Source organism: Pelodiscus sinensis, chromosome 18 (genome assembly GCF_049634645.1).
Source record: "Pelodiscus sinensis isolate JC-2024 chromosome 18, ASM4963464v1, whole genome shotgun sequence".
Taxonomy (NCBI): domain Eukaryota; kingdom Metazoa; phylum Chordata; order Testudines; family Trionychidae; genus Pelodiscus; species Pelodiscus sinensis.
The window spans coordinates 28,399,900-28,414,499 of record NC_134728.1 but is presented as its reverse complement, the minus strand read 5'-3'; the positions used below and the strand labels follow the sequence as shown (position 1 = coordinate 28,414,499).

At 43.1% G+C, this 14,600-nt stretch overlaps 1 protein-coding gene across 7 annotated transcripts in view; it reads right to left on the bottom strand.

The window, feature by feature from the left end:
- PTPRT (protein tyrosine phosphatase receptor type T) overlaps positions 1-14,600 on the bottom strand; it is a 1,030,325-nt gene that overhangs the window by 366,055 nt on the left and 649,670 nt on the right. For all 7 annotated transcript variants that reach the window (XM_075901349.1, XM_075901354.1, XM_075901347.1 and 4 more), the window contains 2 exons: positions 10,736-11,032; positions 3,904-4,013 (listed from right to left, as the gene is read on the bottom strand). In XM_075901349.1, coding sequence (XP_075757464.1) covers positions 3,904-4,013; positions 10,736-11,032 — 407 coding nt within the window. The remainder of the gene's footprint in view (positions 1-3,903; positions 4,014-10,735; positions 11,033-14,600) is intronic.

Below are 14,600 nucleotides of genomic sequence, written 5' to 3'. Positions count from 1 at the left end.
GCTTATTTTTTCTCCCTAGACAAATGCTCAACACTGTCCAGAGAAGTCTTCAGTGACCCTTACATAAAACAGGGACTTGCTTTCGCAAGCAAGCCAACAGCCACCTTTCCGAAGATGGTAGAGGCAAGTGAGAAAAAAGACTCCTTGGTGACAGAAGTTGCACTGTATATTCCTACCCTTCAAAATAATTTAGTCCCCCACCTCCTAGCCAGTGCTGCAGGGCTGAAGCATCACAGAAAAACCTCCCATGGCAGGGGGCTCAGGACAAAGGGCTGTGATGTGGGGGTACTGGGGCTGCCCAGGGAGTTAAGGGTGGTGCTGTTCCAACTGCAGCTCCTCTGGGAGGGTGATGGGGGCAGTAGCTCATCCCAGGGGGCCAGGGCTGCAGTGCCCAGCCCCTTACCCCCCAGCCCCCATTTGATGGCTCCTGGCAGGGCAGTTGTCTGGCTCCCTCAGCCAGTTAGTCTGCCTGAACCTCAGTGGCTCCTTGGGGAGGGAAGGGTCAGGGCTGAGCTGCTTCTTCCCCCGACCCCCATCTTCTACCCAATCTCCTCAAGGACTCAGGTTAATATCAGCCTTTCCAACCCTTCTTAACGACTGGGGCCCTCCATGGACCAGAGTCCTCAGTGTTTGCTGGATCACAACAAAAAGCCTTGAGCCTGTTGAAAAGCAGATCATTTACAAAAAAAATCCTCCTGTCTGTTGGTCACTGGAGGATCCAGTTTGAACTACTTTATGCTAAATTCTCCAGAGGTGGCTTCAAAAGGCTGATAACGGGAGGAATTGCATTAACATATCTTCTCCTCTTAGAGAAGTTATATACAATCTTGGCAATAATAAACAATTAAATTTTTAATACAATAGACCCCGAAGGCATGAAACTTATCTCAATAAGATCTAATTAAATTCAGTAAGGTTTGGCCAAAATATTGCAGACTATTGTTGTATCAGTCATAGGATCCCTCATGGCTTTGCAGATGAGGTACCAACTTTCAGACTAATGGCATACATCTTTTGCTTCTGTCCTCCAATTATGTGTTCCTACCCATTACGCTAGACACACCACAAACAAAAGATGCATATCTCCTCTGGCAATGGGTCTATCACCTGAAGACAAAGGATAGGTAAACCATACAAGTGAAGTTATCCGGGTGAAGATTGTATTATGAAGATATAACTAAAGCTCTGGATAATACACTGATATTAGATATATGGATTAAATTAAATTCCATAAGGGAACTAACATGGTCACAGTAATTAAAAAGGAAGATGTTTATTGGCTGCATTTTGTGAAGACCGGAAGGAAATGATATGGCAGGGATAGGAGGTGACTGCAGTATTCAGTTGGGTGATGATGAAAGCCTGAAAGCACAATAGCTTTAGAAGGCAAAAGAAAGGGAATAATATCTTGGAAACAATGTGGAGGAATAAAAAGCAGACTTGGCAATGGCCTGGATGTGGGGCAATGGAGATATTCATGGGTCACATTTGGACATGATTTAAAATGCAGCTATTTACTAGATTATGCATTTCAGTGGCAAAGTACCATGAGGATTATAATCTGTTCAGACCTTCTTTAAATACCTACTAAAATCTCTGACACATCCTCGCTATCCTGATTAATACAGATGAATGCAGAAAGCATATAAGGAGTGGAAGATGGGAGGGATCAGTAAAGAAATCTTCCTTATTGAGGTTAGAGGATGTAGGGACAAAGTGAGAGAGGCTAAAAGTCAGGTAGAGTTGGACCTTGCAAAGGGAATTAAAACCAATAGTAAAAGGTTTTATAGCCATATAAATAGGGAAAAAAAAACAAAAAAAGAAGAAGTAGGACTGCTAATTACTAAGGATGGAGTGGAGGTTAAGGATAATCTAGGAATGGCCCAATAGTTAAATAAATACTTTGCTTCAGTCTTTAATGAGGATAATTAAGAGCTTAGGGATAATGGTAACATAACAAATAGGAATAAGGATATGGAGGTAGATATTACCATATCCAAGGTAAAAGCCAAACTTGAACAGCTTAATGGAAGCAAATCGGGGGGGCCCAGATAATTTTCATCCAAGAATATTAAAGGAACTGGCACATGAAATTGCAAGCCCATTAGCAAAATTTTTTAATAAATCTCTAAACTCAGGGGTTGTACCATTTGATTGGAGAATTGCTAATATAGTTCCTATTTTTAAGGGGAAAAAAAGTGACCCGGGTAACTATAGGCCTGTTAGTTTGACATCTGTAATATGCAAGATCTTGGAAACAATTTTGAAGGAGGAAGTAGTTAGAGACATTGCGGTTAATGGCAACTGGTACAAATTACAACATGGTTCTACAAAAGGTAGATCGTGCCAAACCAACCTGATCTCCTTCTTTGAGAAAGTAACAGATTTTTTAGATAAAGGAAATGCAGTGGATCTAATCTACCTCGACTTTAGTAAGGCATTTGATACAGTACCATATGGGGAATTATTGTTTAAATTGGACAAAATAGGGATTAATAGGAAAGTTGAGATGTGGATAAGCAACTGGTTAAAGGTGAGACTATAGCGAGTCATACTGAAAGGTGAACTGTCAGGTTGGAAGGTTACTAGCAGAATTCCTCAGGAATTCCTCAGGGATCAGTATTGGGCCAATTTTATTTAATCTTTTTATTGCTGACCTTGGCACCAAAAGTGGAAGTGTCCTGATAAAATTTGCGGATGATACAAAGTTGGGAGCTATTGCCAATTCAGAAAAGGATCGGGATATCATACAGGAAGATCTGGATGACCTTGTAAATTGGAGTGATAGCAATAGGATGAAATTTAATAGTGAGAAGTGTAAGGTTATGCATTTAGGGATTAATAAGAATTTTAGTTATAAGCTGGGGACACATCAGTTGGAAGTAATGGAGGAGGAGAAGGACCTCGGAGTCCTGTTTGATTATAGAATGACTATAGGGATAAGGAGGTGTTAGTGCCATTATACAAGGCATTGGTGAGACCACGTTTGGAATACTGTGTGCAGTTCTGTTCTCTCATATTTAAGAAGGATGAATTCAAACTGGAACAGGTACAAAGAAGGGCCACTAGGATGATCCAAGGAATGGAAAACCTGTCTTATGAAAGGGGACTCAAGCAACTTGGCTTGTTTACCTTAACCAAAAGAAGGCTGAGGGGGTACATGATTGCACTCTTTAAATATATTAGAGGGATAAATACCAGGGACGGAGAGGAATTATTTAAGCTTAATACCAATGTGGACACAAGAACAAATGGATATAAGCTGGCTAATAGGAAGTTTAGACTTGAGATTAGACGAAGGTTTCTAACCATTAGAGGAATGAGGTTCTGGAACGGCCTTCCAAGGGAAGTAGTGGGGGCAAAAGATCTATCTGGCTTCAAGATTAAACTAGATGGGTTTATGAAGGGGATGGTTTGATAAGATAACATGATCTTGGTAACTAATTGACCAGTATCAGTGGTAAATAGGTCAATGGAGGGATGATAGGAGTTACTATAGAGAACTTTCTGGGTGTCTGGCTGGTGAGTCTTGCCCACATGCTCAGGGTTTACCTGATCGCCATATTTGGGGTCGGGAAGAAATTTTCCTCCAGGGTAGATTAGCAGAGGCCCTGGAGGTTTTTTGCCTTCCTCTGTAGCATGGGGTACAGATCACAGCTGGAGGATTCTCTGCATCTTGGGGTCTTCAAACTATTTGAAGGCTTCAATATCTGAGATATAGATGAGAGGATTATTCTAGGAGGGGGTGGGTGAGATTCTGTGGCCTGCATTGTGCAGGGGATCAGACTAGATGATCATAATGGTTGCTTCTGACCTTAAAGTCTATGAGTCTAGAATACATTTGCACACACGTGGAAGAGAGTCTCGGCTACATACTCCTTCACGGCAATCTGTTCTCCTTACCTCATAGAGCGTAATGATACCATTAGTCTCATTTGGAGGCTTCCACTGAACATAGATCTTTTCTTCAAAGGGTCCTCCTTGGATAGATTCTAAGGGAACAGGTCCAGGAACTATAATGGAAAAGAGTGGAAAGTCAGTAACTCATCACAACAGTGACATGTGTATCCCCAGAAGCTGGAGATCTCCCAGCAATGACTCTCAAGCTGAGAAAGCATACAAACTGGACCAAAAGGGAATGTTTTAAAAGACATTAGTACCCATTGCTATTGGCTCATAGAATCATAAGGCTGGAGGAGACCTCAGGAGATCGTCAAATCCAACCCCCTGCTAAAAGCAGGGCTAATCCCAACTAAATCATCCCAGCCAGGATTTTGTCAAGCTGGGACTTTAAAACATCTTGGAATGGAAACTCTACCACTTCCCTAGGTAACCCATCCCAGTGCTTTACCACCCTTCTCATAAAATAGTTTTTCCTAATAACCAACCTAGACTTCATCCTTGACATTGGGGTCCAAAAGTAAACACACTGAATATTAACAACAAACATTCATGTAAAGAGGCTTCTATCTTTGTTTTATCTGGAGTATGGCGTCCAATTCTGCCCCGTCCCCATTACAGAAAGAACATGGATGCACTGGAGAAGGTCCAGTAGAGGGCACCAAAAATTATTATGGGGCTAGAGCACATGATTTATGAGAATACAGGACTATGTAGCACTTTAAAGACTAACAAGATGGTTTATTAGATGATGAGCTTTCGTGGGCCAGACCCACTTCCTCAGATCAAATAGTGGAAGAAAATAGTCACAACCATATATACCAAAGGATACAATTTAAAAAAAAGAACACATATGAAAAGGACAAATCAAATTTCAGAACAGAAGGGAGATGCGGGGGAGGAGGGGGGGAGAGGGAAAGGTAAATGTCTGTGAGCTAATGATATTACAGGTGATAATTGGGGAGGCTATCTTTGTAATGGGTAAGATAGTCAGAGTCTTTGTTGAGCCCCCCGCGTAGAGTGTCGAATTTTAGCATGAATGACAGTTCAGAGGATTCCCTTTCAAGTGCAGATTTAAAAGGCTTCTGAAGCAGGATGCAGGTAATTAATAGGAAGCCTTTGTCGACCACATTGCGTCTAGACTGCCGTGCTGTGCCGGATCAGCTGATTGTCAGCACAGCGCGGTGGCCATTTTTATTTTAATGAAGCTGGGATTATTTAAATCCCCACTTCTTTGACTATGCTGAATAAACTAGTCTAGATGTAGCCTATGATTCTATGATTCTATTGCAGCGTTTCAGTGATCTACTGTACCTAGTAGGGATGTAAGCGAAAGCTTATCAGATAGTTGACTAGTCCCTTGACTAGTCACTTCCTTCCCTATCAGAGGCAGCAAGTGGGGCAGCTTAAGAGCTGGTTCCCCCCAGCACCATCTCCATAGAATCATAGAACCATAGAGCTGGAAGAGACCTCAGAAGGTCATCAAGTCCAGCCTCCTGCTCTAGGCAGGACCAATCCCAACTAAATCAACCCGGCCAGGGCTTTGTCAAGCTGAGACTTAAACAACTCTAGGGATGGAGACTCCACTACTTCCCTAGGTAACACATTCCAGTGCTTCACTACCCTCCTAGCGAAATAGTTTTTCCTAATATCCAACCTGGACCTCTCCTACCACAACTTGAGACCATTGCTCCTTGTTCTGCCATCTGTCACTACTGAGAACAGCATTTCTTCATCCTCTTTGGAACCTCCCTTCAGGAAGTTGAAGGCTGCTATCAAATTCTTCGCTTCTGCAGACTAAACAGACCCAAGTCCCTCAGCCTCTCCTCATAAGTCATATGCTCCAGCCCCCGAATCATTTTGGTTGCCCTCCGCTGAACCCTCTCCAATGCGTCCACATCCTGTCTATAGTGGGGGGCCCAGAACTGGACACAATACTTCAGCTGTGGCCTCACCAGAGCCGAATAAAGGGGAATAATGACATCTCTGGATCTGCTGGCAATGCTCCTCTTAATGCAACCGAATATGCCATTAGCCTTCTTGGCTACAAGGGCACACTGTTGACTCACTGCAGCCTGGCTCAGTAGGGGCGGACAGCTGTTAGAGCAGGAACGAGGGCCCAAGCCCCAGAATCCCCGACCCAACAGCCAGGGAGGGCGTTGCCAGGCCCGCCGGACCCGCCACGGCCAGGCCCAAGCTGAGCCCGACCCAAACGTTAAAGCTCCAGCCAACCACCCAGGACCCAGGCGCTGGACCTACCACTGCAACCCCAGACGCTGACCTGGGAGGTGCCACTACAGCCACCCGACGCTCACCAACAGGTGGCACCGTGGCAGACCAGGGGAGTGACCCAGGGCAGGGAGCTGGAAAGGCCCCAGAGGGAAAGAACCCCCGCTGAGCCAGTGGTGGGAGCCTGCTGCCACTGATAGGGCCCTGGGTCGGGGTTGTTTTTAGTTTTTGACTGGTGTGTGCACTTCATAACTTGCATTTCTTTTATGCTTAAATGTAATTCTTTGAGAAGTGCATTCAAAAATGCCTAACCTGATGGTGGTTGTGATGGGCATATTCCTGCAACCCCTGGGATGGTCAGTACAGGGGCGTCTCCCTGTACTGTCTTTGCCTATAGACACTGTTCCTGCAGCTGGTTGTGGTGACAGTGATGCTCCTGGGTGGGTGGGGCTTGAACCTACAACCTTGGGGTCTGCCTTGACTATGCTTGCTGGTTGTCCTACTGCTCCTAGGATTGGTGGGACTTGAACCCCCCACCCTGCATTCCCTTTGGGAATGCCCTAGGCCCATGCCACTCTAGAACCCATTCCGCTGCTGTTTCTGTCAGAGTGTCCCTTATCTTTCCTTCCTAACGCGGGAGCCAGGTGCATCCCTGGGGTAGATGGTGTTGGCTGTCTGGCTGATCTCGGAATGGGGGGTTGGAAGGACTCAAGCCCCCAACCCTGCACTCCCCAGACAAATGCTTTGTCCCCTAGGACACTCCAGATCCCATCCTGCCACTCTTCCTTCCTTCAGAGAGTCCCCTCCCACACTCCACACCCCTTGGCCCAAGACCAGAGCCTGCACCCCAACTCCCTACTCCAGCCTGGTGAAAGGGAATGAGATTTGGGGAGGAAGGGAAATGGAGTGAGCAGGGTGAGGGGGAGGCCTTGGCAAAGGGGTGGAGCAGGAGCAGGGCCTCAAAGAACGGGTGGAAAGGAAGCTGGGCAAGAGTATTTGGGTTTGAGGTAGATCTTCCATTGCATGTAAATTGAAAAAGCAATCTTGTGGTTAAAAAGGTTGGAGACCACGGCTTTAATTATTTCTTTTCCAAACTGAAAAGGCCCAGTCTTAGGCCGTGTCCAGACTCAGGGGTTTTTTCGGGAAAAGTAGCCTTTTCCCGAAAAAACTTCCCCTGCGTCCAGACTCAAGCCGCGTTCTTTCGAAATTATTTCGAAAGAACGCGGCTTTTCTTTCGATGGCGGTAAACCTCATTTCACGAGGAAGAACGCCTTCTTTCGAAAGTTCCTCTTTCGAAAGAAGGCGTTCTTCAATGTAAAGAGGCCATCTTCGAAAGAGAGCATCCAGACTCGCTGGGTGCTCTCTTTCGAAAAAGCAGATTTCTCTTTCGAAAGAAGCCTGCAGTCTAGACATAGCCTTAGTAATCTAGCCTCATAGGGATGCTGTTCCTTGCCCCCTCATTATTTCTGGTGCCCTTCTTCTACGTTTTCCAAATCCAATATTTCTTTTTTTAGATGGGGTGACCAGATCTGCATACAGTATTCAAGATGTGTGCATACGATGATTTTATATAGAAGCAATGTGGTATGTTGTCTTATTATCTAGTCCTTTCCTAACGATTCCCAATATTCTGTTAGCTTTTAGTTTTTAACTGACACTGCATATTGAGCAGATGTTTTCAGGAATCTGTCCACAAGGATTCAACAATCTCTTTCTTGAGTGGTAACAGCTATTTTAGACCCTGTCATTTTTGTATCCATAGTTAGGATTATATTTTCCCATACATATTACTTTGGACTGAATTCAATCTGCCTTTGTGATGCCAAATCACACAGTGTTGTGAGATCTCTTTGTAACTCTTTGCAGTAGTCTTTGGATTAGTCATTGTTTATCCCTTTTTCAAGAACATTTATGAGAAGTTTAACATCAGTGATCCAAATGCAGATGTCTGCAACACAACAGTCCTACACTTTCTATTCCATTTTTTAAGTGGCGTACCCAGCAATATTTTCATGATGATCTAATGATCCTTCAATTACCTGAATAACTTGATGTGTGTTATTCTTGCTTCTTTTTATAACAGACTCTGGGCTCCAAAGGCAAAGCTCCAAGCAGCTCAAACTGTTGCATTTAAGAACTGTCTCTGGAGTCAGGGCATGCATTTTTAAGCAGAACTCAAGCATGAAATCCAGAGGTTTAAACTACGGGTGGGGGTAATGCCCCCCTAGGCTCCCATAAATGGTGCCCCTGCAGACAGGGCTGGGACTTAAAAACCTCTAGCAATGGAAATTCCACAACCTCCCTAGGTAAGCCATTCCAGTGTTTTTTCCTGATATCCAACGTAGGCACACCCCCCCCACACACACTTCAACTTGAGGCCATTGCTCCTTGTTCTGTCATTTGTCACCACTGAGAACAGCCTCTCTCCATCCTTTTTAGAACCCCTCCCCCTTTCAGGTAGTTGAAGGCTGCTATCAAACCCCACTCGCTCTTCTCTTCTGTAGACTAAACAGATCCAAATCCTTCAATCTCTCCGTGTGAATCAAATGCTCCAGCTCCCTTACCATTTTTGTAGCTCTTCACTGGACTTTCTCCAATGTGTCCACATCCTTACTGGAATGGGGCCCCCAGAACTGGATGCAATATTCCAGATGTGGCCTCTCCAGTGCTGAATAAAGGGCAATAATCTCGTCCCTAGATCTGCTGACAGTGCTCCTCCTAATGCAACCTTAGTATGCAGTTAGCCTTCCTGGCTATGAGGGCACACTGTTGACTCATATCCAGCTTCTCATCCACTGTAATCCACAGGTTTTTTTCTGCCAAACTGCTGCTTAGCCAGTCAGTCGGCAGCCTGTAACAGTGCTTGGGGTTCTTCCATCCAAAGTGCAGGACTCTGCACTTGTCCTTGTTGAACGTCGTCAGATTTATTTTGGCCCAATCCTCCAATTTGTCTAGGTCACTTCGGACCCTATCCCTGTCCTCCAGTGTATCTACCTCTCCCCCTAGCTTAGTGTCATCTGCAAACTTGCTGAGGGTGCAATCCATTCCCTCATCCAAATCATTAATAAAGCTGTCAAACAAAACTGGACCCATTACTAACCCTTGGGATATTCCACTTGATACCAACTGCTAGCCAGACATGGAGCTGTTGATCACTACCCATTGAACCTGACAATCTAGCCAGCTTTCTATCCGTGGTGGTCCCTTCTAGCTTTTTTTATCATGATGGTCACTTCTAGCCTGAACTCCTATGAATCCATCTTCACAAGTGTATCAAAAATAAGCTGTTTGTTTTCACTCTCAATGCCCTTCATAACCTATCTTCACTTATTCAGTACAGTATTGAAAAGTTGACTTCTGCCTCTGATTGGCCCTTGAGGTCCGTTTCTGTTGTTCATATTTAATGTTCAAAACAAGCATCTTTGTGTTTTCTCCAGTGCCCCACCTCATGCTTGGAAGAAAGCTCCCTGTAAACATATACAACATTACATCATCCTCTTTTAAATTCTCCTTTGCTTTGAGCCCTACACAAAAACCTTGACAATGATTGGTTGCTGCTGTGCCAAGACTACTGCTTTTCATGCTTACCAGTACTGTCTTATAAGTTCCTTGTATTGCCCTGTCTGTTATGACCATCTGTTGTCTTGCCTTATACTTAGATAGCTCTTGCCCTGAAGGGTTGCTAATCTTTTCCATTCTCTGTTTGTACAAAGCATCACACATCAGGGTCATGAGACTCCTAAATGACACGATAATACAAATATTAATAAATAATACTTCCTCGAGGAATTCCTCTTGGAATATGACTAGCAGAATCTGGCCTCATTAATTCAGCTTCATAGGTGTGCATGATATGTTAGGATCCATGTGACTTAGAATATCCAGAATTATCAAAAAGTTGCAATCTGGAAATTACAAATTATGTACCAAAATGTGCACTGATTGACAACAGACCCCATGTGGAAAAGACAGTATGCAATCATCTAATTAAAGGCTGCATTACAATGCATATGCACAAAGTGGTAGAATTAAGGTTGGACAAGCAACTGTAAATCTCAAATTTCCCAACTTGAGTACTTGACTCTACAAACTAAACAAAATTCTTTATCACATTTGGTATGTAATTTCCTAGGTTTTTTTTAAGGGAAGAAAGTAAAATTCAATTATATTAACTTGTAAGAAGCACAAGTACCAGCAGGGCTTCAAAACTGAGTTTTTCGCAGTGCAGCACACATTTCTACTATTTGAGCTACTAAATTAACCAGCTTCCCCTACAACAAATAAAATAAGCCATAGGGCTGGAGAAACTTGTCTTTGCCCATAGAGAGTTTAGCATGCAACATTTTCCCAGAATTGGACCCTTCGTTGCTGCCCGCCAGACATAAATATTACTTGAGGTTTCACAGTGCTTTACAGACATTATCCATACCACAAAAAGTAGATAAATATAAATAATCACTATTTTACTTGCCACCTAAGGAAATCTGATATGGAGTTGGTGAGGTACCACCTCCAAGCCCACAAAGCCATTTTTACCAAGTCATTTTCTGCCCAAAAAGTTACTTGGAATTTTAAACCATGGAAAAAACCCTAAACATTTTCTTACCATCCTCTTCAGTCTGTACCACCAGCTCCTCACTCTCCATTTTGCCCTCTGGATTAGAAAGTGCTAGCCTCAACTGGATGGTCATGAAGGGCCGCAGGCCTCGTAAGGTATAGTGTGATGATGTCTGGATGACTTCCTCTGCCTCATACTTCTGCTGGTTAAAGACATACTGGTACTGGACTGTTAGGTTGTAGCTGTGGCAACGGGTCACTGCATAACCAAATGGCTCCCATTGCAAGGTCAGCTGCCGGGAACGAATGTCAACAACTTCCACGTTCTGTGGTCCATGGACTGGATCTGTGCAACAAGTGAAAGAAATGAAAGGGCTTTACTGGAGGCAGGAATCTGTGTATCTAGAGTGCATTTTCTATGGTTCTTCTGCCCCAACTTGCTCTAGTAGCTGAGTGCCTGGCTATCTTTACATCATTGTCCTCACAAAATCCCTGTGAGGTAGAAAAATGCTACTATCAGCAATCTGCCAATGGGGAACTGAGATACAGAGAGATTCAGTGACATACTCAAGAGATCTGAGGTGGGGCACTAACTGAACCCAGTGCTCCCCCCTCCTAATCATGTTTTCTAATCACTGTACATCCTTCCTGCACAGGGAATGAGAACACAGAGGTGCAGTATGAAGGTTTATGAGAATGAGTTTGGGATCATCACCACACTTCACCAGTGGTACTGTTCTCTCTTTTTAACTGCACAGAGGCACTTAGACACTTGGTCTATGATCCTGTACCAACAGTTTTGAATGAGGGATTAGAGTATCCGCTCACCATACCATCATACATTCTTCATGGGACACATATTTATAGAACAGGTACTTCAGAAATACACCTTGACTGGATTAGACTACTTTTTGTATTCCTCCATCTGTGAAGCTAGGTACTTTAAGATCCTAACTTGCACACTTCTTGGAAATTTCACAGAGAAAGAGAAAAAAATTGAAAGTAATGAATTGGAATCTCATACTTTTTGGCAAATACATACATCTGCTGAGACTCTCAGAAGGAAGACGGTATGGATAGAGAGAGATCAGTTGTTGTGACCTGCACAGGATGTGCTATGTTTGTCTTCCTCCCAGAGGACAGAAGAGACTTCATCTGTACAAAATACAAGCTGGTATCCATATTGGAAAAGAAGGTTGAAGGATTAGAGGGCCAAGTATCTATCCTGAGTTCCATCAGAGAAAATAGAGACTTTCTGGATAAAAGGCAGCATTTGATACTGCAGGCACAACATACTGAAGAACCAAAAAGACCAGTGCAGAATGGGGAAAAAAATTGGCAACATGCAACCTCCAGGAGAAGAAAGACAACCCCAATCCAGATAGAGGTAAGTAACCACTTTCAGGCTCTCGGCAAAGGATTTTCAGTGGGGAATACTTTAGAAGAGACCTCTGAGGGAAGGGATCAGGAGACCCCACTGACCAGAAGACATGGGATGCATAATTCTAGGGACAGGGTCTTTAAAACCACCGTTCCCAAGAGACGGAGACAGGTGGTGGTGGTCAGGGAACTCCCTCCTAAGGAAGATGGAGTCATCTATCTGCCATCTAAACTGTGAAATTCAGGGAGTGTTCTGCTTGCTCAGGATGTGACTGAGAGTCTTTCGAGACTGATCAAGTCCTCGGACCACTATTTCTTCCTACTTTTCTGTGTAGGAACCAAAGACATTGCCAAGAAGTAAAAAATAGCATCTTATGGAAAGCTATGATTAACCACCCGAGTTATCATAGGGCACCATTATTTTTCACATATATATATACATGAAAAATTTATATATAGACTAGTTGACACACTATCATAAAGAGGCAGCAGGGGGGAGAAAGGAGGTAGTTCAAAGTGGCAGCATGATATGGAGCCTGGGGCCAGAGCCTACCCAACTGGAAACCCCAGAATGCGATAACCCCGAGGCAGAACCCAGCACATTTGTGATAATACGGCCCCTAGTCCTACTTCTGAGGCCAGCAGAGGAGTAAATTCCTTCTTAAAATCAGAGTCTGTGAGAACTGGGTCACTGCAGAGAGCTGTCTTGAGATCATTAAAAGCTTCTTCTGCCATAGTGGTCCATTTTACAATGTTGGGATCGCGAGCGCTGGTCAAGTCGGTCAAAGGGTATGCCCTGGAAGCGAAGTGGGGAATGAATCTGTGGTAATATCCAATCAGTCCCAAGAATGCCCTGACCTGCTTCGTTTCGGTTGGTCAGGTCCACTTCTGTATTGCTTCCACTTTTAGCAGGGGTTTGGACTCAATGACTTCTTGAGTCTGTTCCAAGCCTATGATTATATGATCTGAACTGCTATGTATTCCCACTGTACAGCTAGGAATTTCCCTTTCCTACATTTCTAGCTCTAATGGATCTCAAGTTATCACAACTTAACCATGCCATGGATATAGAACTCTATATTTCTGTACCTCAGGCCAGTACAAGTTTGGAATAATTATAGGAAACTTTCCTCTGGCAGTTTTTTTCCTTTTAAAATTTTGGTTATTTGAAAGTATCCATGGATCTGGAACCTACATAGATGCTGCAACAGAGGTTAATTATTGCTTGAAGGGCAGGAGAAGTAGTGATATAAGTACCATTTATGAGATGGATATCACAGCTACAGATGTTCTATAAAGTCTCAATGAAGTTCATTATTCTTATTCTTTCAACAGACTCAGCTTGAGGTAAAGATGCATTTGGAAGAATAATTTTCACCTGGCATTCCCAATTTATGTTTACAGCATAGCTTTTGACCAATAAACCTGTACTTTAGAATAGAGAACGAGGGAGAGGATAGTTGTATTTTATCCAAGGAGTGTGGAATGATTCAGTGAATGATTGAGGTGCATCACACCCAAACTTTTACATGGTATTTCTTTGCTACTTGTTAATATTACAACATAATTAAAAATATTTTACCTTCTAATTTTGCCTTCTCTCAATTTCAAACCACAGAAAGACTACTGCTTTATTAAAACAAATAAAAACAGTCACAGGAAAGCAATAGATTTAGAAAGAAAGAGAAATAAAGAAGGGGAAATGTCATCCAGAATGTTGTTCTTCACTTCATAACAAAAACAAAGCATTTCCACCTCTGCTAATATATGAGCAGAGAACACTAATGGCTGGTGAGTTGTATCTCATTGCGAAATCTGTAACACTTAACAATGGGGGCAATAACTACTTTGGAAATTAACATTATATATATATTAAAACAGTGCACTTTAAACACAGTACTAAAACAAGGTGATTTAAAGCATGCAACTATGGTTAATATTTTAAATCTCTCATACACTCATTGCTGTTTTATTATCATTCTTGGAACTTTCATAGCACATTCCAAGAAATGAAAGTTCCAAGACTTGTAGCAGGGCTCTTTGCAAACATTGAAGCCTCAATTCCCACACTGTGAGGGAGACTTTATTCTCACTAAATAGAGAAATAAACTGAGGCACAAAAAGGCTTATGAGACTTGCCCAGGAACACACAAATTTCATCACAGAACTCTAGAACTGACACCTAATCTCCTGCTCCAGCTGTAAGGTAACATTTCCCTAGAAATACACATTTAATACTTTATATTTAATAACAGTTATTTCTGAAGTGAAAATGGTAAATGATGAACAGGATACAGCAGCACTACAGAGCGTGATAGTGGGGGAACTGAAAAAATCTTATCCTCCATTGAAACTATCATGGGAGATAAAGGCAGGCAAAACAATAACCTAAAAGCCACTACAGGCAGTCCCTGGGTTACGTACAAGATAGGGACTGTAGGTTTGTTCTTAAGTTGAATTTGTATGTAAGTCGGAACTGGCGTCCAGATTCAGCCGCTGTTGAAACTGACCAGCGGCTGACTACAGGAAGCCTG